Source organism: Musca domestica, unplaced genomic scaffold (genome assembly GCF_030504385.1).
Source record: "Musca domestica strain aabys unplaced genomic scaffold, Musca_domestica.polishedcontigs.V.1.1 201, whole genome shotgun sequence".
Classification (NCBI taxonomy): domain Eukaryota; kingdom Metazoa; phylum Arthropoda; class Insecta; order Diptera; family Muscidae; genus Musca; species Musca domestica.
The window spans coordinates 78,339-97,610 of record NW_026712252.1 but is presented as its reverse complement, the minus strand read 5'-3'; the positions used below and the strand labels follow the sequence as shown (position 1 = coordinate 97,610).

Sequence of the window (19,272 nt, the reverse complement as noted above, 5' to 3'; positions counted from 1 at the left end):
ATTTCACTAGACGTTCCCACGATCAGAAAGGTACATCACACACAATTGATAAGTAGAGTCTTTTGCCCAGGAGCTGGTAGATTTTCTCTTACCTGCATGTCCTTGCAACCTGGCTGAGAGTATAAAAGGCCCAACACTCCCGGAGTACAGCATCATTCTCATTCGATTAACCTTCTTGTAAAGAACTCACTCTGAACATTAAACATTAAAAATGTGCGTAGAAATCACACAAAATCAATACCAAAACATGGATATCATCAGCATCTCCCAAAAGAAAACTCCAGCAGCAGCATGAAGAAGCTGTTCAAACAAATCTTCAAATCCAAGAAAACTGTTGCTGCCTCTGACTCAATGGAATCCTTTGAATCTTTGGAAAATAGCCGCAATGCCAGTCTGGAATCATCTTCAGATTGCGGCTCAATGGAATCTTATGACAACGACATCAATGAATCCTATGAAAAGCAGGAGGAATTTGATTACCCCACCACCGTACCGGTTCACTTTGTACGCACCGAACAGGGCACCTTCTTCTGGACCTCTGCTGCCTATATGCAAGATCGTTGGGCCCAGGCTTAGATTTTTCTTATTTTGCAAATTGGAAAAAAGAAATAATCTTTAGATGTCTTCCGAAAATGTCATCAACTGTTATATGAAATCAACAAAAGAAGCTTTACAAAATCTGTGATAATTTATGAAAAAACAATATTTTCCAAGAAAATAATTTATTATTAAAAAAAAACAAATGAAAACAAAATATATTTTTACAAATTTAAATTTAATTATATGATTTTTTAATTTTCATCATGGGATTTGGGCGGGATGTTAGAAAATTAAAAGAGGCCGTGGAGAGTTCAATTGGAAATATAAAACTAATCTAGGCTTCCAACAAAAATCCTTTAGAATTAGGGTATCTTGTGAACTACAAGTCTTCTAAATAAAATGAAGCCACCTACAGGTCTTCAAAGAAAGATGGCGTTCTATAGGTCTTCGTTTGAGAGCGACGGTTGAGGATCCAAAGAGTAAAGAGGGCTATTGGAAGTTCAATGGAAAAGTTAAAAAGTCCTGACTTCCATAGCCATGGCTTTCTTCTAAATTAAGATTGGATAATTATATGAACTCTTCCATTTGTTCGTATTCTACCAAAAAATATCATCTCCATGTATTCTATAGAAAGAAGTTCTTCTCTAGAAGTAATTCTACAGATACAGGCCTTGATAATGACAAACTATTTATAAGGCTTTTTAAAGGCCGGTAGTTAATTAAGAGGTCTTCTACTGATCTTCTGTTGGCCGATCTCAAAATTCAATAATTGACAAGAGAATTTCTTTAGAGAAGAATTATAATAGATCTGCTATAGAGAGAAGATCAATGCTTATATATAATACCTTTTATAGATAGAAGACCGTTTAAAAGCCCCGATATTGACAACAACTCTTTTATACTTTTCACAGTTCGCCAGTTGATTAAAAGACTTCCACTGAACTTCTTTAGTTAAAATTCCAAATTACGACATCTGTAAAGAGAATAATGGACAGAAGATTTTCTATGGGGAAGAAATATCAAAACTCTCTTATAGAGGGAAGATCCCTAGATAGCACACCTTCTACAGCATTTAATAGATAGAAGACCTTTCGTAGGGAATTTTATAGAGGGAATACCTTCTATAGATCTCCTATACGAAGATGGGCTTCAATAAAGTTTAGATGTTCTACAGTTATTTTATAAAGAAAAGCTGTACTAGATTTCTTCTATAGGAAAAACGGTCCACCGGTCTTCTATAGACAAAAGATATTCTCCATACCTTCTGCTTATAGGAGGCCTACTGGAGATCTTTTTAGAAACAGAAACTCTAATGGGCAATCTGCAAATAGAAGACCTTATAGGGATCTTCTGTTGTTAGAAGATCTTTTTTGGATCTTCTCTAGTTAGAAAGTATTTTAGGAGTCTTCTGTAGGTAGAGGACCATTTGCAGATCTTCTATACAATGATCTTAACCAGGGACTGACATTTTACGGGTCATTTATAGATACGTTTAACATGTCTTCATCAGAGAGGGGGATTATTTCCCAGTTCTTCTATAGAGACGAGACCCTCAAAACTCTGCCATAGCTACATCTTAAAAAGAAGTTTTATTTAGAGGGTTTCTTCTATAGGACTTTAAGAAAGGAATGCCTTTTACGGGGTTTCTTTATAGAATATATGTTACAGGTACCCCATTGAGGGAAGATCTTTGAAGGTCTTCTCTTAATATAAGTCCTGCTGATTTGTTCACATAAGGATATTTTCTTTTCTTATAAAGAATGCTTTTTATAGAAACTCTGAAGAAGGAAAATATTCTATTGGTCTTCTCTCAATAGGAGCCCGTTTGATTTTTCATATAAGGAGACTATAAAAAAACCTGGAGAATTCTTATTCTATGGAGGTTCTGTAAAAGTATTCCCCCATTGAACATTTTTCTCCGCAGAAGCTCTTTTCTGTATTGATGAATTATAGTAAATCACGTCTATTTTGAAGACCTGTAAAATATCTCTTTATAAAAGGCCTGCAGAATATTTACTCTCATTAAAGATCTGTTAAAGATCTTCTCTCAATAGAAGTGCTGCAGATTTTTTCTCACAAGGATATTTTTCTTTCTTTACATAGAAGACTTTTATGGGAGCTCTACAGGAAGAAGATATTCTATCAGTCTTCTCTCAATAGGAGCCTGTCTGATTTTTCATATAAGGAGACTATTCGAAAATTGTCTCTCTGTAAAAGAGTTCCGTCTATAGAAAACTTGGTGGGTTCTTATTCAATGGAGGATCTGTAAAAGTCTTCTCCCCTTGAACACTTTTATTTGTAGAATTTAGTTTCTATATTGGCGACTTATGGTAAACTACTCTATTTTGAAGAGCTGTAAAATATCTCTTTATATAAGGCCTGCGGAATATCTAGATTTCATAGAGGTCTTCCTTCTTTACATAGAAGACCTTTTATAGGAACTCTACAAAAAGAAGATATTTTATTGGTCTTCTCTCAATAGGAGCCTGTCTGGTTTTCATACAAGGAGACATTCTGGGAATTGTCTCTTTGTAAAAGAGTTCCGTCCATAGAAAACCCTGGAAAATTCTTACTCTACAGAAGATCTGTAAAAGTATTCGACACTTGAACATTTTTTCTGCAGATTTTTTTTCTATATTGATGACTTTTGGTAAATCGTCTCTATTTTGAAGACCTGTAATAGATCTATTTAAAGAAGGCCTGCAGAATATCTACTCTCACAGAAGATCCTCTCTCATAGAAGATCTGTTGAAAGTCTTCTCACAAAACCTGCAAAATATTTCTCTAGAAATGATATTTTCCTTACCAAAAGATCTGTTCAAGGCTTTCATTTCATATGAGAACTGTAAAGGATCTTCTCTGTTTAGAACGCCTGTAAAAATCGTTGCTCTATCCTTAGGATCTTTTATTTAGTATAAAGCCGCAGTAGTTTCCCCTTCTTCTATTATAAAGGCCTTCATGAGGTCTTCTGTGTAAAACATATGTTATAGGACTTCTAAACTGTAAAATACCGTCCTTCTCAAACGAATACCTATAGAACGTCAACTTTGTTTGAAGACCTGTAGAGGGCTTCATTTTGTCTACAAAGCTTGTAGTTCATAAGGCAATCCTAATTCTAAAGGATTTTTGTTGGAAGCCTAGATTAGTTTTATATTTCCTATTGAACTCCCCACAGTCCTTTTTAATTTTCTAACATCCCGCCCAAATCCCATTATAAAAATAAAAAAAATGTAATTAAATTTAAAATTGTAAAATATATTTTGTTTTTTTTTTTTTTTTTTTTTTTTAATAATAAATTATTTTCTTGGAAAATATTTTTTTCTTAAATTATCACAGTTTTTTGTAAAGCTTGTTTTGATGATTTCATATAACAGTTGATGACATTTTCGGAAGACATCTAGAGATTATTTCTTTTTTCCAAAAGAAAAATCTAAGCCTGGGCCCAACGATCTTGCATATAGGCAGCAGAGGTCCAGAAGAAGGTACCCTGTTCGGTGCGTACAAAGTGTACCGGCACAGTGGTGGGGTAATCAATTTCCGCCTCCTTTTCATAGGATTCATTAATGTCGTTGTCATAGGATTCCATGGAGCCGCAATCTGAGGATGATTCAAGACTGGCATTGCGGCTATTTTCCAGAGATTCAAAGGATTCCATTGAGTCAGAGGCAGCAACAGTTTTCTTGGATTTGAAGATTTGTTTGAACAGCTTCTTCATGCTGCTGCTGGAGTTTTTCTTCTGGGAGATGCTGATGATATCCATGTTCTGGTATTGGTTTTGTTGAATTTCTACGCACATTTTGAATGCTTGGTGTTGAAGGTGAGTGAGTTCTTTACAAGAAGGTTAATCGAATGAGAATGATGCTGTTCTCTGGGAGTGTTAGGCCTTTTATACTCCCAGCCAGGTTGCAAGGACATGCAGGTAAGAGAAAATCTACCAGCTCCAGGACAAAAGACTCTACTTATCAATTGTGTGTGATGTACCTTTCTGATCGTGGGAACGTCTAGTGAAATTCGAAATTTTACTGAATCATTTTTAAACAATGGAGATTAGGATTTGAAATGGTTTTGATGTTGTTCTATTCAAATTGTTAGTTTTGCACGTGTGCAGGAAAAATGTTACTTTCCCAGGACCCGTAAATGCCAATACAATAAGAATGCAAGTAAGGTTACGATGTGGTTCCCACGCAACTCATGACAATAGGAGTGTAGACAAGGCAATAAGGTTCTTAGGATAGGTTAGTTTTGTAAAAGTATGGGGAAATATAAGGCAATACTAAGTTTTTTATTGATGACTTGGATCTTCAAAAAAGAACCCATGGCTTTTGGGTTTCCCAAAAGGCTCGTGCCCGAAAGTAAAATGATTTTCAAAACAAGAAATATCACTTTGAGGGTTCCACCGGCTTTTAAGCCATTGTATTAGATGGAATATTAGGTGTTATTTCAATTAATGATGCAGTTCATTATCAAAATATTTGAAAAGGCAGTGAAGGCAGTACTTAATTTGAAAACAAGTGCCTTTATGGGCTTCCTCTGCAGTTTTCTCTTTGATGCCTCTGACACAGTTCTTCATAATAGAAAATGATGTGTATGGGAGTAGCAGATTCAAAGAGTATCCCTTATCCAAATATTTGAGGGAAATGTTATGCCCCCATTGAATAAATTATTAATGAAGATTTCAAATATTTAGTACTTTCCCCCTCTAATTAATAGCACGGGTAGGTTATAGAGAAGTGGTCCACTCGGTTACTGTAAGAAATGAGGTAAATTTGAATAACTTTGTTACCTCTAATGCCATTGAATTTTTGTCAGTGTCTATTATGGTTGATGCCACCAAAAAGTAGATGGGTTAGTATTTTGCATTTGTTGTTTGTCCGAATTACCCCTTGGACCCCGCAGCTGAATTGACAAATTACTGTATCCTGATATAGTGCAAAAGGGATCTCGATTAATTTATATGTGTGGTTTGGAAAATCTACCACAAGGATAAAGGGAGGGCAACATATTTTGCGGCTTTATAGTTGGAATTACCCAAACCTCTGCCTCTATAAACCCTTTACCTCATCATTATTTATCAATAATTCATTCTTATGCCAATTATATGGAACTAGCGGATAAATAATAAGGTCAACTTACAATAAATACACATGACTCTGTAAGCCCTGTAAATCTTCCAAGGCGACTCCTAACCCCCGTTTCAACCTGGCATCCAAATACAAGTGAGGTATATTTGAATGTCTTTATTACCTCTGATACCATTGAATTTTTCTCAGGCTTTATTATGGTTGATGCCACCAGGAATAGGTGGGTTTAGTATTTTGCATTTGTTGTTTGACTGAATGAATCCTACGCCCACTCAGATGAATTGACAAAATACTGTATCCTGATATTGTCGAAGAGTGGATATCGATTAATTTGTATGTGTGCTTTGGAAAAAATTACCACAAGGAAAAGGGGAGGGCAACATGTTTCGCGGCTTTATAGTGGGAATTACTCAAACCTCTGCCTCTATAAACCCTTTACCTCATCATTATATATAAATAATTCATTCCTACACCAATTTTTCTAGAACTAGTGGACAAATAATACAGCCAACCTCTCAAAAACTACTCATGGCACTGTTAGCCCTGTAAATTTCCCAAGGCGACTACTTACCCTGGTGTCAACCTGGAATTTAAATACAATCTCTCATGGCAGCTATTCAAAATACGATCGAGCTGATGTTGAACATAATTTCTTGGAGAAACGGGGAGTTTTATTGCATTTTGAAGTGAAAATGGAATTGTTGAGATTCCATCAAAAAATCGAACCCAAACCGCAACGGAATATTAATGGGAATAATTTAAGCAAATACCCAATGAAGATTGCTCCAATACAATTTCAGAGTGCATTTTTCAAATGGTTCATTGTGGTAAATTTCTGTACAGTTCCATTGATTCTCAACAAATTTGCAATGATTTCCCAAGTTCCAAGGGGAGGTTTAGTGAGACATAAGCAGACTTCATTGTACGTCCTATACAGTCTATCTACACTTTCTTTATTATCATATTGTGTGTGTAAAAATATCCCCTGATAATTTGATAGCAGTCCAAAAACACCACTGGACCACTCGAAGTCATCTTCAGCCTTCCATCTAAGAAGCCCCTTTGATTTTTTATTCATAGAAAACGCCATTAGGTCTAAGAGCATTTATCCATAAAAAGGTGCCTTGAACTGATGATCCATTTCACCTACTCTTATAGAAGACCCCCCTTTGGCCTTCCCTATGTAAAATACTCCTCTGGTCTTCAGCTTGAAGTTTTAGGCACAGATTATGGCTGCACATAACAACACTTGGTTTCAAAGAAATTTTAGAAGAAGTGATCAAATGAGAAGACAGGAGAAAATTCTGTCCTGATCAAATAGCCTAATATATGTGTATTAGATGGTTGTTCCTTAAGTACTGGATTGTAGGTCCCAAAAGGTTGCTGGATTTTGGTACTTAGGACCAACTATAAAATAAAATGTCTGGGATATGTAGAACTGTTTTATCACTTTACCCCAAAGGAAGCAAAATCAAAATCTCCCCTTATTAATACCCTAATATGAGGATTTCGATTCATTTGGAGATTTAAGTACTGATTATGGCTGTCTTATAAAATGCCCTGGTTTTAAATACCCTTTTTTGGAAGTGAACAAATGAAGAGTCATACAAAATATCCCCTGATTAAAACCCCAACATGTGTATTTAGTTGTCCCCCTAGGAATTTGGGCTGCAGTCCCAAAAGGTCATTTTAATATTTGGGGTCTTAAGCATCAATTATGTGTACCACCGAAGAAGTCAGAATCCGGACCGACACCCCCTCCGAAATGATAAATTTATTTACTTATATTCGCAGAACATTTTACTTGAAAAATCCCATTTTGGTCTGTTGGGCGCCATCCCAAAAAAAAGCTACGAAATGCATTTCTGGTTGTGTCTGTGGTGTGGCCACATAAATTGTGTTAGGTTTACAGAACTTATTTTATCAAGCGGACCAAAGGGGGGACACAATAAAAATTTCTCCTAATTAAAGGGCCTAATATGTGTATTGGGATGTCCCTAAGGACATTCTGGATGCCTGGATGCTTTGTTTTATAGACTTATTTAGCAAGGGCATAAATGGAATTCAAAGCCAAAAATCTCTTCAGATTCAACTCTTCAAAGTAAGACCACATTAACACTTTATAATGAATACAAATCCTCCTGGAAAATTGAGGTAACCTCTTTCCAAAAATCCTATTCAAAATTTTGTATTTACCCTAGAGAAATCCCAAAGGCAAGTACTAACCGAGGGCAAACGGCCATGTCATTAAGCTCGTGTTAACTCGCGCTTAACACACGACTATAAAACACGCAGTGAAGACCTAATTCCATAACTTGGCATAGCACACAACGGCAAGCATACCCACAATCACTAGTGAGCAAAAATAAACATGCTTGGTAAAGGATCCCGAAAAACCGAAACAAATAGAAAAACAACCCACGCGTCGTATTTCACTTTTCCAATTGCGTGGGAATCGTTTCCAAATCGTAACACCACAACACAATTCTTACTGTAAGGGAATTTAGACACGATCCTAAACAAGCACAACACATGCTGACACATAACCTCCAACAACACCAGACGATAATAGCAAACAACAACTACATCGACATTAACAAGGATCACAAATTATTTGTCTAAAATCATTTTTTCAAAATTTCACTGAACGTTCCCACGATTCGAAAGGAAAATCAAACAATGGACAGACAGGCTATTGTTTTAGGAGCTGGTAGATTTTCAACTACCTGCCCGGACATTCTTCCCCCGGTTCTCACTAGGATATCCAAAACGGCTGAGGGTATAAAAGGCCAGGGGTTGCTAAGGGTACAGCATTATTCTCTCGATAACATTTCACCTAATCACAACCATTCCCTTACACACCGCCACACCAGCAGCATTCAAAATGTGCGTAGAAATTCCTCAATCTCCAGAATACAACAAAATGGATATTTCCAACAAGAAACCAACCACCATCGCCAGCTACAGCATGAAGAAGTTGTTGAAACAGATTTTCAAACAACAAAAATCCAAGAATATTGCAGCCAACTCAATGGACTCCCTCGAATCCTTGGAGAATAGCCGTAATGCCAGTCTTGAAATGGATTGTTCGTCATCATCCATGGAATCATTTGAAAATGACATCAATGAACAAATCTTGGCTGAGGAGGTGGAGCAAACCTATGTTCCAGTACATTCATTCGCACCCAACAGGGTACCTTCTTTTGGACCTCGGCTGTTGATTATCAATTGAGCTGCTTGCAGCAACAAGATCGTTGGGCCCAGGCTTAAGATGTGCAAAAAATCTACCTTCGAAAAAAAATCAGCAACTTCTGTCTTCCATTGAAAATGAAAAAAAAAAATAATTTAAGAAAAGCTTTAAAACAAACTGTGATATTAAAAACAACTTATTTTTAAGAAAATTATTTACAAAACAAAAAATGAAAAAGAAAATATAATTTTTACAAATTTTAACTGAGTTTTTGATATTTTATTTTTTAACATGGGAATGGGGGAGAAACTTCAAAATTTTCGTTGTTATTTGGTCAAGAGATTTTTGTCATTCATCCCATTTTGGTGTTGAGTTGAAATAGAGGTTCAATAATGCGAGGGCCAATGTCGATGGTCCACAAAAATCTGTTAGCTGATATAATTTGTACCCGGCCACTGCCACCTATCGTCCCGTTTGAGAACTATACATTGCAATGGGTTTCCCTTTAATTGTTCTTGATATTTCCCACTAGATGGAGCCTTGCTCCGATTCTCACTGCAATGTTGCTCTATGATGTTAATTTTAAGTTTAGAAAGAGAGACTTTTCAATTACTTTCCGATTCTTCTGGACCTCCATCTATAGAAGACCCCTAGTGTTGGCTTATCTGTAGAATAGTCACTCTGAATAGAGGATATTTTTTGTTTTAATTTATAAAATACATTTCTTTGACCTTTCATCCAAAGAGGTTTATTGGATGGTCTTTATAGAGAAGGCATCATCAGTCTTCGATTTAAGAAACCCCTTTGATTCTTTAGTCACAGAAGACCTCTATTAGGTCTGAAGAACTCTTATCCATTAAAGGTGCCGCTGAAATCTTTTGGATCTCTAGAGCCATTCTAAATTTAACAAAAATCAAGTAAACTACTAATCCCCTTATTGGATACCCTAATATAAGTGTTAGGATGTCCCCTAAGTATTTTGATGACAGTCCAAAAAGGGGCCATTAGTCTTTGGAGACTTAGGCACCTATTATGGCAGCCACATAAATGACTTGACCTTTAAAGAATTGAACAATCGAGAAGTAAACTTAAATTTCTCGGCCGGTTAAACCACTCTTATATGTGTCTTCGAAGTCATTTAAATTTTCGAACTTCAGTACCAATTATGAATGTTATATAATAATTGACAATAGGAAGACATAACAAAAAGTTCAGAAAACCTTTTTGATTTTTTATTCAGTGGGGCTTCAGTCCCTTATTGGGGCTGAAGAACCCTTATCTATAAAATGTGCCTCTGAACTGATGATCTATTTGATCTCTTCTTGCTCCTGTACACTTTGGTTTTCTATCCTTAGAATTCCACTTTGGTCGTCTAGCTATAGAAGACCCCTTCGGCCCTTCATATATTGATGAACACTTGGTCACTAATTGATTGAAGACCCCTTTGGTTGGTTAGAGAAGGCATCTTCAGTCTTCCATCTAAGAAACCCCCTTGATTTTTTTTATTCAAAGAAGAACCTTATTGGGGCTGAAAAAACCCTTATCTAAAATGTGCCTCTGAACTGATGATATATTTGATCTCTTCTTATAGAGGAGCACTTTGGTTTTCTATCTTTAGAATTCCACTTTGGCCTTCTAGCTATAGAAGACCCCTTCGACCCTCCATCTATTGATGAACATTGGTCACCATTTGATTGAAGACCCCTTTGGTTGTCTATCTATACTACACCCACCCTTTTGGTCTTCCATCTATGAAAGGTGGTCCTTTTGGTCCAGTAGTCCTCTTTCTGAAGAAAATCTCCTTAACTTCTTTTTATAGAGTACCGCTTTGTTATTCTGTCCATAAAGAGACCATTTTGATCTTCTATCTATAAAATACACCATCTCTCCTCAGAAGACCCTTTGGGTCTTTTAGCTATACAAAACCTCTTGGTCTTCTATTTATACAAGACCCCTTCTGTCCTCCATCTATTTATGATGCCTTGGGACTTCTATTTATTGAAGACCCCTTTGGTTGTCTATCTATACTACACCCACACTTTTGGTCTTCCATCCATAAAAGGTGGTCCTTTTGGTCCAGTAGTCCTCGTTCTGAAGAAAACCTCTTTAAACATCTTTTTATAGGGTACCGCTTTGTTTTTCTGTCCATAGAAATTTCCCGTCGATCTTCCATCTAAAGAGACAATTTTGATCTCCTATCCATAAAATACACCATCTCTCCTCAGAAGACCCTTTGGGTCTTTTAGCTATACGAAACCCCATGGTCTTCTATTTATACAAGACCCCTTCGGTCCTCCATCTATTGATGTCGCTTTGGGACTCCTATTTATTGAAGACCTCTTTGTTTGTCTACCTATCGTAGACCCACCCTTTTGGTCTTCCAGGTGCTTCTGGTCTTCTATCTGAAAAATACATCTTTGGCATTTTTTCTGAAGAAGACCTCTTTCAACTTCTTTCTATAGAATACACCTTTGAAGTTCTGTCCATAGAAAATCCCTTTGGTCTTCGACCCATAGGAGACTCCTTTGGCCTTCTATCTATAGAAGGTCCATTTGGTCTTCTCTAAATAGAAGACTTTGTTGATCTTTCTGTCATATAAAAACCCATTCGGTCTTCAATTTTTAAGAGATATTTCATCTAAAAAATTCCCTATTTATAAAATATGTCATCTACTTTTAGAAGACCCATTGGTCTTCTAGCTATTTGTAGTAGACCCCTTCGGTCCTCCATCTACAACTCGGGACTTCTATTTGGCTGTCTATCTATAGTTCACCCACCCTTTTGGCCTTCCCCCTATAAAGGACCTTTGGTCTTCTATCTGAACAAGATACCATTGGTCTTCTTTCTGAAGAAGACTGCTTGATTACCCCTTTAATCATCCATCTATTGATGATCCATTTGGTCTTCTATTTATTGAAGACCCCTTTGGACTTTTATCTGTAGAAGATCCCCTTGGTCTTCCATATATAAAAAAGGTCTTTTGATCTGAAGAATATCTCTTTGAATTTCTTTCTATAGAATACCCCTTTGGTGTTCTGTCCATAGGAGACCACCTTGGACTTTTTTTCTATGGAGGACCGCCTTGGTCCTCTATTTATTTATATTTGGTTTTCTTTCCCATTGACCTTCCACCTAAAAAAGACTCCTTTGATCCTTTATTTATAAAATACAGGGTTGCCCATATTCGACGGACCCATCTGGCAACGCCATAACTTTTAACAGAGATGTCACATCGATTAATGACATACCGCGTTTGAAGTGTCAGTCCAAGCAGATTTTTACCATGAACCAACACACCATTAAGCGTTTATACGAAAAATTTCGACTGGTAAAGCTCTTTCTAATCCGAAGAGGCCATATAAAAGTCGACCAAGGCGATCGGACGAGAATATCGCTGCCGTACGAGCCAGTGTTGAGAGGTCCCCAAGAACATCCCAAAAACGCCGTTCTCAACAGTTGGGCATGGCTCGGTCCACTTTAAAACGGATTATTCGCATTGATTTGCATTTCTTCCCGTACAAAATACAATTGACGCAAAGAATGTTGCCTGTGGACAAGCCTCGTCGATTGGAATGGGCCCATGGGTCCGTCGAATATGGACAACCCTGTACATCCCGATATTCGGTATTTTTATGATTTTTGCCCCACTTTTTCAAGGATTTGTCTGAAAATTGGTTCTTCTGTCCATAGAAGACCCCTTTGGACTTTTATCTATAGAAGACCGCCTTGGTTCTATATTTATAAAAGACCCCTTTGGTCTTCCATCTGGTCTTTCTTTCCAAATGATCTTCCACCTAAAGAAGACTCCTTCGACCTTCTATTTAGAAAACACACCAATGGGACCTTCTATCGAAAGAAGCCTCTTTGTTCATCTATCATTAGAAGACCCCTTTGGTCGTCTATCCCCTTTTGGTATCCTATTTATAGAAAATTCACTCGGACTTTAATATATAGAAGACCCCTTCTATCTATAAAAGATCCCCATGGTCACTTATGTATATATGGAAGACCCATTTAGGCTTCTAATCATGGAAGACACCTCAGATCTTCCTCATATATTAAATCTCTTCTATCCGTCTTTAAAAGATCCCCAGGGTCTCCATTATATAGAAGATCCAATGAGTCATCTAATAATGGAAGACCCCTTTATTTTCTAATAATGGAAGGCCCCTTTGGTATCCCCTATATAGTGGAGTCCTTTGGTCATCTATGTATCGAAGAACCCTTTTTTCTTCCCTACATAGCATTATTCATATGTCCCCCATAAATAAATGCAAGATCATTTTAATAGTCTATCCATAGAAGATTCATTTGATCTCCTAGCTTTATAATCCACATTTAATCTTCTCATACCCCTTTTCAATCGCCTTTTAATAAGAAAACCCTGAAAATGTAGAAACTACTATTAATTTTCTTCCCCAAAATCCCAACCCAATTCCCCCAAAGACAAACTCATATAAAATTTCATTTTAAAATTGTAAAAATATATTTTGTTTTCATTTTTTTTTTCGTTTCTTATAAAATAAATTATTTTCTTGGAAAATAAGGTTTTTTTCTTAAATTATCACAGTTTTGTAAAGCTTCTTTTGTCGAATTTTTATAACAGTTTAAAGTTTTCTTAGCCATGGGAAGACATCTGTATAGGTAGGCGAATAAAGTTTTCAGTATTTAAGCTTGGGCCCAACGATCTTGCATATGAACAGGAACAAGGTCAGCGGCTGAGGTCCAAAAGAAGGTACCCTGTTCGGTGCGTACAAAGTGAACAGGTACTGTTGTGATGGGGTAATCAAATTCCTCCTCTTTTTCATAGGATTCATTGATGTCGTTTTCATAGGATTCCATTGAGTCGTAATCTGATGATGATTCAAGACTGGCATTGCGGCTATTTTCCAAGGATTCCATTGAGTCGGCAGCGACAGCTTTGTGGGATTTGAAGAATTTTTTAAACAGCTTCTTCATGCTGTTGGAGTTTTTCTTCTCGGAGATGGTGATTTCCATGTTGTATTGGTTTTGGGTGATTTCTACGCACATTTTGAATGTATGATTTTGAAAGTGAGTTCTTCACTGGAAGGTTAATCGAATGAGAATGATGCTGTACCCTGGGAGTGTTGGGCCTTTTATACTCTCAGCCAGGTTGCAAGGACATGCAGGTAGAAGAAAATCTACCAACTCCTAGACAATGGTGGTGGTTATCTATTTTTTTTTGTGGGGTCTGGTTTACCTTTCTGATCGTGGGAACGTCTAGTGAAAAATTTTTGGATACAACAATTCTGGAGATAAGGATTGTATTTTTTTGGTATTGTTGTTTTCAATATTTTGGTAGGTTGTACACGTGCAAAGGTTTTTCCAGGTAAAATGCATTTTCAATTCAATTTTGTAATTTCCCAGTTTCCCACGCTGGGATACTCGGTGTGGATAGATTTCGAATGCACGTGTTCGGTTGTGTGAAGGAGTTTAAGGAGCTAAAACTCATAACGAATGGCCATTAAGTTGGTAGCCTTATCGTTGTTGTTGTCCACTTTACTCGTGCTGTAAGCAGGGCGTTTAAGATTGCAAAGTCGAATATGTATTGGAAGCACTTGTAGTTGTACCTTGGAAAATCCTTTTTTTAAGTCTAAGAGGAACGTGAGCCGCGCGAGTTTGGTATTTGACGAGAGGCAATGTAGACAAAATACTGAGGAGGCATTTTAATTTTTAAAAATTGTACTTTTGGATATTTGAAGATGGGGTTCGGATATTTCCAATTTGTGCTCAGGAGGTGCTAAATCATAATTTAAACTGTTGATTCAATAAAAATCCGAAATTTATATTCTATTAGGTTTGAGCAATCATTTTGAAAAGCACAAATTCTGATCAATTACATATTCACATTAGATTGTTGATTAAGAGGAATATTTGGATATAAAGCTGTATATAATCGCCGAACTGTTTCGCAAGTTATGACAGATATAAGTTTTGGAAATTGTGACCCTTTGTGGGTGAGGTACCAGAAGGGGTTGGCAGATATCTAGCATCTTCACAAGAGATCTTGCGTTAGCAAAAATGATTGATGTGTGAAATTTGAAGAGAACCGGATGCTTATTTCGGATTTTATGATCGTTTTGGTTATTCAAAACTTTGACCCTTTGTGGGGGAGGTACCAGAAGGAGTGGACCGACATATCCCATCTTCACATCAGACCTTGGGGTAATAAAAATATTGTGATTTGTGAAATATAAAGACAATCGGACTGTTATTTCACATTTTAGAAGAGTTATAATTATTCAAAATGTTAACCCTTTATGGGGGAGGTACTCGATGGAGTGGACCGATTTTGTCGATTTTCGCACCTGAACTAGCACAAAGATGTAGAAAAACGGAAAAAAACTCTTTCTCTTTCTGTAGTAAATTATTTTCTTTGAAAATGTTGACATTCTGAGTGGGAGGTACCAGAAGGAGTGTACCGATATGACCCATCTCCGAACTCTATCTAAGTTTGACAATAATATTACGATGTTCCAAGTTTGGATGAAATCGGATACTCCCTTCGAGAGTTATCGTGCGCACCGCAGAGCAACATTCGGGCAGCGTTTGACGGTTTCATTGGCCGTTTGAAGGCCATAATTCGTGCCAAAAGTGACCAATTCGAACAAATCTAAACTTATTCTAAAATGTGATGCTATTTCCGACATTTTTTGCTTTCATTCAATAAAATTTAAGATAAAATGTAAAATTATGGAGTTTGACTTTTTTGCAGTTGCATTCTCACCCTATAGATTGGGCGCCATAAGCGTGTCATCGGTTTTTATTGCTTCTAATTGAAGAGAGAAAGACAAAGTCCTTGTCTTTCCTAAGGCAAGGTTGAAGATCTTCTATAGACTTCAATTGATTTTTTTTTCAAGGAACAACACATTTGGCAGCAATCGTATACTCGGGAAATATTAATGTAATTGCTGTACATGTCTTATATTGAATGGGGTTCCAATGCTCGCACTTAGGGCACGAGTCTATTTTTTAACAACACAGTTGTATATTTTTTCTTCCCTACTAATGGAATGGCTTTCACTGAGGAAAGTTTTTTCATTAAAAAATACTTTCTCATCGAATCCTGTCATCCAATTATAACTTCTATCCATTATATCCTTGACTCGATCACAGTCATGCTGCGTGGGAATCATTTGAAAATGATTTTACTGTAAATGTATTTTATGTTCTATGGGGGAAACCTTTGCACATGCACAATTTTCAATAACAGAAAACAAATACAACAACATTATTGAAGATCCTTATCAGGATTAGTGATGCTCAAAAAAATTTTTGGTCACTAGACGTTCCCACGATCAGAAAGGTAAACCAGACCCCAAAAAAACAAAACAATAGATAAACACCAGCTATTGTCTAGGAGTTGGTAGGATTTCTTCTACCTGCATGTCCTTGCAACCTGGCTGAGAGTATAAAAGGTCCAACACTGAAAACGTACAGCATCATTCTCATTCGATAAACTTAACAGTGAAGAACTCACTTTCAAAAATCATACATTCAAAATGTGCGTAGAAATCACACAAAACCAATACAACATGGAAATCACCATCAACCAGAAGAAAAACTCCAACAGCATGAAGAAGCTGTTTAAAAAATTATTCAAATCCAACAAAACTACCGACTCAATAGAATCCTTGGAAAATAGCCGCAATGCCAGTCTGGAATCATCATCAGATTGCAGCTCAATGGAATCCTATGACAACGACATCAATGAATCCTATGAAAAGGAGGAGGAATTTGATTACCCCATCACAACAGTACCTGTTCACTTTGTACGCACCGAACAGGGTACCTTCTTTTGGACCTCAGCTGCTGACCTCGTTCCTGTTCATATGCAAGATCGTTGGGCCCAAGCTTAAATGCTGAAAACTTTATTCGCCTACCTATACAGATGTCTTCCAAATGCTAAGGAAATTTTAAACTGTTATAAGAATTCAACAAAAGAAGCTTTACAAAACTGTGATAATTTAAGAAAAAGATCGTATTTTCCAAGAAAATAATTTATTTTATAAGAAACAAAAAAAATGAAAACAAAATATAATTTTACATTTTTAAAATGAATTTTAAAGGAGTTTATCATTGGGGTATTTGGATGGGGTTTGGAAAACTATTATAGAATTTTCTATATTTTTTCAGGGGTTTCTTATAATCATAGGATTAAAAAGGGCAAAATTAAATCAAAAATGGATTACATAAATAGGAGATTAAAATCTAAAAACTTCTTGAATTAAAAAAAAAAACAGTAAGTTCTGCCGGCACGAACTTCGAATACCCTCCACCATTTAGAAAAAATTTGGAACTTTAAAAAATCCTTAAAAAATTCTGTTATAATTTTAAAAATACGAAATATAATGGCGTCTATACGATGTGGACCTACATAGGCATTGTTTGTCTTAAGCCATTACCATATTCAAATCCGAAACATGAAATAAACGGTGAATAACGCAGCTAAAATCATCAAAATTTCGTATATAGGGAGGTATCGTTATATCGTAGTTGTACGAAGTCCTGGACCAGCATAACAATTTTCAGTCATAGGCTGTAGTATCCATTACGAACTTCCAATACGATATCTCAAACAATTTCGGTGGGTATTGTACCTAAACTCGTCAAAATACCGAAAATAGGGAGGTACTGATATATGGGGCCTATACGAAGACCTAGACCTGCATTGACAATTTTCTATCACAGACTGTATCTTCCATTACGAACTCCTAATACGTAATTTGAAACAATTCCGTTGAATAATGACGCTAAAATCATCAAAATACCGAATATATGGAGGTACCGCTATATGGGGGCTATATGTAGACGTGGACCTGCACAGACAACTTTCTGTCTTAGGCTGTAGCATCCATTACGTACTTCAAATACGAAATTTGAAACAATTCCGGTTAAAAATTTCGCTAAAATCATCAAATACCGAATATAGGGAGGTACCGTTATATGGGGGCTATACGAAGATTTGGGCGTGCGTATGAAATTTTTAGGCATAGGCTGTAGTACCCATTACATACTTCGAATACAAAATTTGAAACAATTCCGGTAAATAATGTCGTTAAAATCATCAAAGTACCGAATAAATGGAAGTGCCGTTATAAGGGGGCTATATGCAGACGTGGACCTGCATATGAAATTTTTAGGCATGGGCTGAAGTACCCTTTACGAACTTTGAATACGAAATTTGAAACATTTCGGGTGAATGATGTCGTTAAACTTATCAAAATACCGAATATCGGGATGTACCGTTATAGGAGGACTATACGAAAACGTGGACCGACATGGCCCATGTACGAACTCAAGCTGACTACTGAGAAAATACACATGTGTGCGACATTTTAGCCTTCTATCTCAATTCGTTCGAAAGATAACGTAATTAGAAGGACAGACAAATAGACAGAGGGATAGGCAGACAAGCGGACATCGCAAAATCTTCTTAAAATTTTACGCTGTTCCAAGATATTCATGCTTCGTAGGGTCTATCGCGAATATTTCGAGATGTCACAAACGTAATGACAAAGCTAATATACCCTCCATATAATGGTGGAGGGTATAAACATAAGCATCTGATTCTTTCTTAAATTCAAGCATTTTAATATTTCTACTAACCCAATATCTGTCGTGAAGATGGTAGATATCAGCAAACCTCCCTCACAAAAAGGTTCAAAACTTTGAATAAGCGGAACGCATATAAAATTCGAAATATGTATTCGATTCTCTTCAAATGTCACTCATACCATTATTTTGAATCACACAGCAGAACCCCTCCCACAAAGGGTCAACAGTTTGAATAATCATAGCGCAAGTCAGAATATATTTAAACAAACGGACATTGGCTGAGAGCATGGTACTATAAGGAGGTATAACAGCTTCGTAAAACTACAGAAATACAGCCCTGAGGCTGTACCCACACTCTGTCAGACTCATTCAAAATACAAAGGGGTTTTGATTTTTTTTTTTCATATTTTTCTTCATTTTTAAAATTAATTAAATGGCGAGGAAAATGAATGAAATGCCTGGATTTTCGCTCAAAAATATGATCCAAATCTTTCAATTTCATGGCTAAACTGATTAATAGCTTTAATGCGCGAGCCGCAATCTACGTGTCTTCCAATCATTGGTTTAGAAAATATTTTGATTTCATTTTTCAAAACAATATATACATACATAAAATTGGCAGAAGTCGGACACAATTAGAAAAAAAAAAAAATGTAATCAGCTAGCAGCTCTACCATACCCTTGCACCATGTTTGAGAGTATATATCTGTCGGCAAAACCAATTAATTAATATTTTTTTATTTATTTTCTTCTATTTCGGACTATCGGACAAATAATAATTGATGTTTATTTATTTTTTGTTTATTTTTTATTATTTTTATTTATTTATTTTTTTTTATTCTTTTTTTTTTTTTTTTTGATGCAAAATTCTTGAAATGCCGA

The 19,272-nt window shown here is 36.3% G+C and overlaps 5 protein-coding genes across 5 annotated transcripts; 3 read left to right on the top strand and 2 right to left on the bottom strand.

Moving 5' to 3' along the window:
• Positions 1–291: 291 nt before the first annotated feature.
• Positions 292–576, top strand: LOC131802396 (enhancer of split m4 protein-like). Its single transcript, XM_059122590.1, has one exon. It carries the CDS (start codon positions 292–294, stop codon positions 574–576), a length of 285 nt encoding a protein of 94 aa, XP_058978573.1.
• A 3,394-nt stretch (positions 577–3,970) lies between these two features.
• Positions 3,971–4,300, bottom strand: LOC101888374 (enhancer of split m4 protein-like). Its single transcript, XM_005187137.2, has one exon. It carries the CDS (start codon positions 4,298–4,300, stop codon positions 3,971–3,973), a length of 330 nt encoding a protein of 109 aa, XP_005187194.2.
• A 4,244-nt stretch (positions 4,301–8,544) lies between these two features.
• LOC131802395 (enhancer of split m4 protein-like) lies at positions 8,545–8,891 on the top strand. Its single transcript, XM_059122588.1, has 2 exons — positions 8,545–8,769; positions 8,814–8,891. Exons 1-2 carry the CDS (start codon positions 8,545–8,547, stop codon positions 8,889–8,891), a joined length of 303 nt encoding a protein of 100 aa, XP_058978571.1.
• A 4,588-nt stretch (positions 8,892–13,479) lies between these two features.
• On the bottom strand, positions 13,480–13,809 carry LOC131802394 (enhancer of split m4 protein-like). Its single transcript, XM_059122587.1, has one exon. The coding sequence runs from the start codon at positions 13,807–13,809 to the stop codon at positions 13,480–13,482; it is 330 nt and encodes a 109-aa protein (XP_058978570.1).
• A 2,558-nt stretch (positions 13,810–16,367) lies between these two features.
• LOC131802370 (enhancer of split m4 protein-like) lies at positions 16,368–16,691 on the top strand. Its single transcript, XM_059122557.1, has one exon. The coding sequence runs from the start codon at positions 16,368–16,370 to the stop codon at positions 16,689–16,691; it is 324 nt and encodes a 107-aa protein (XP_058978540.1).
• The last annotated feature ends 2,581 nt before the right edge of the window (positions 16,692–19,272 follow it).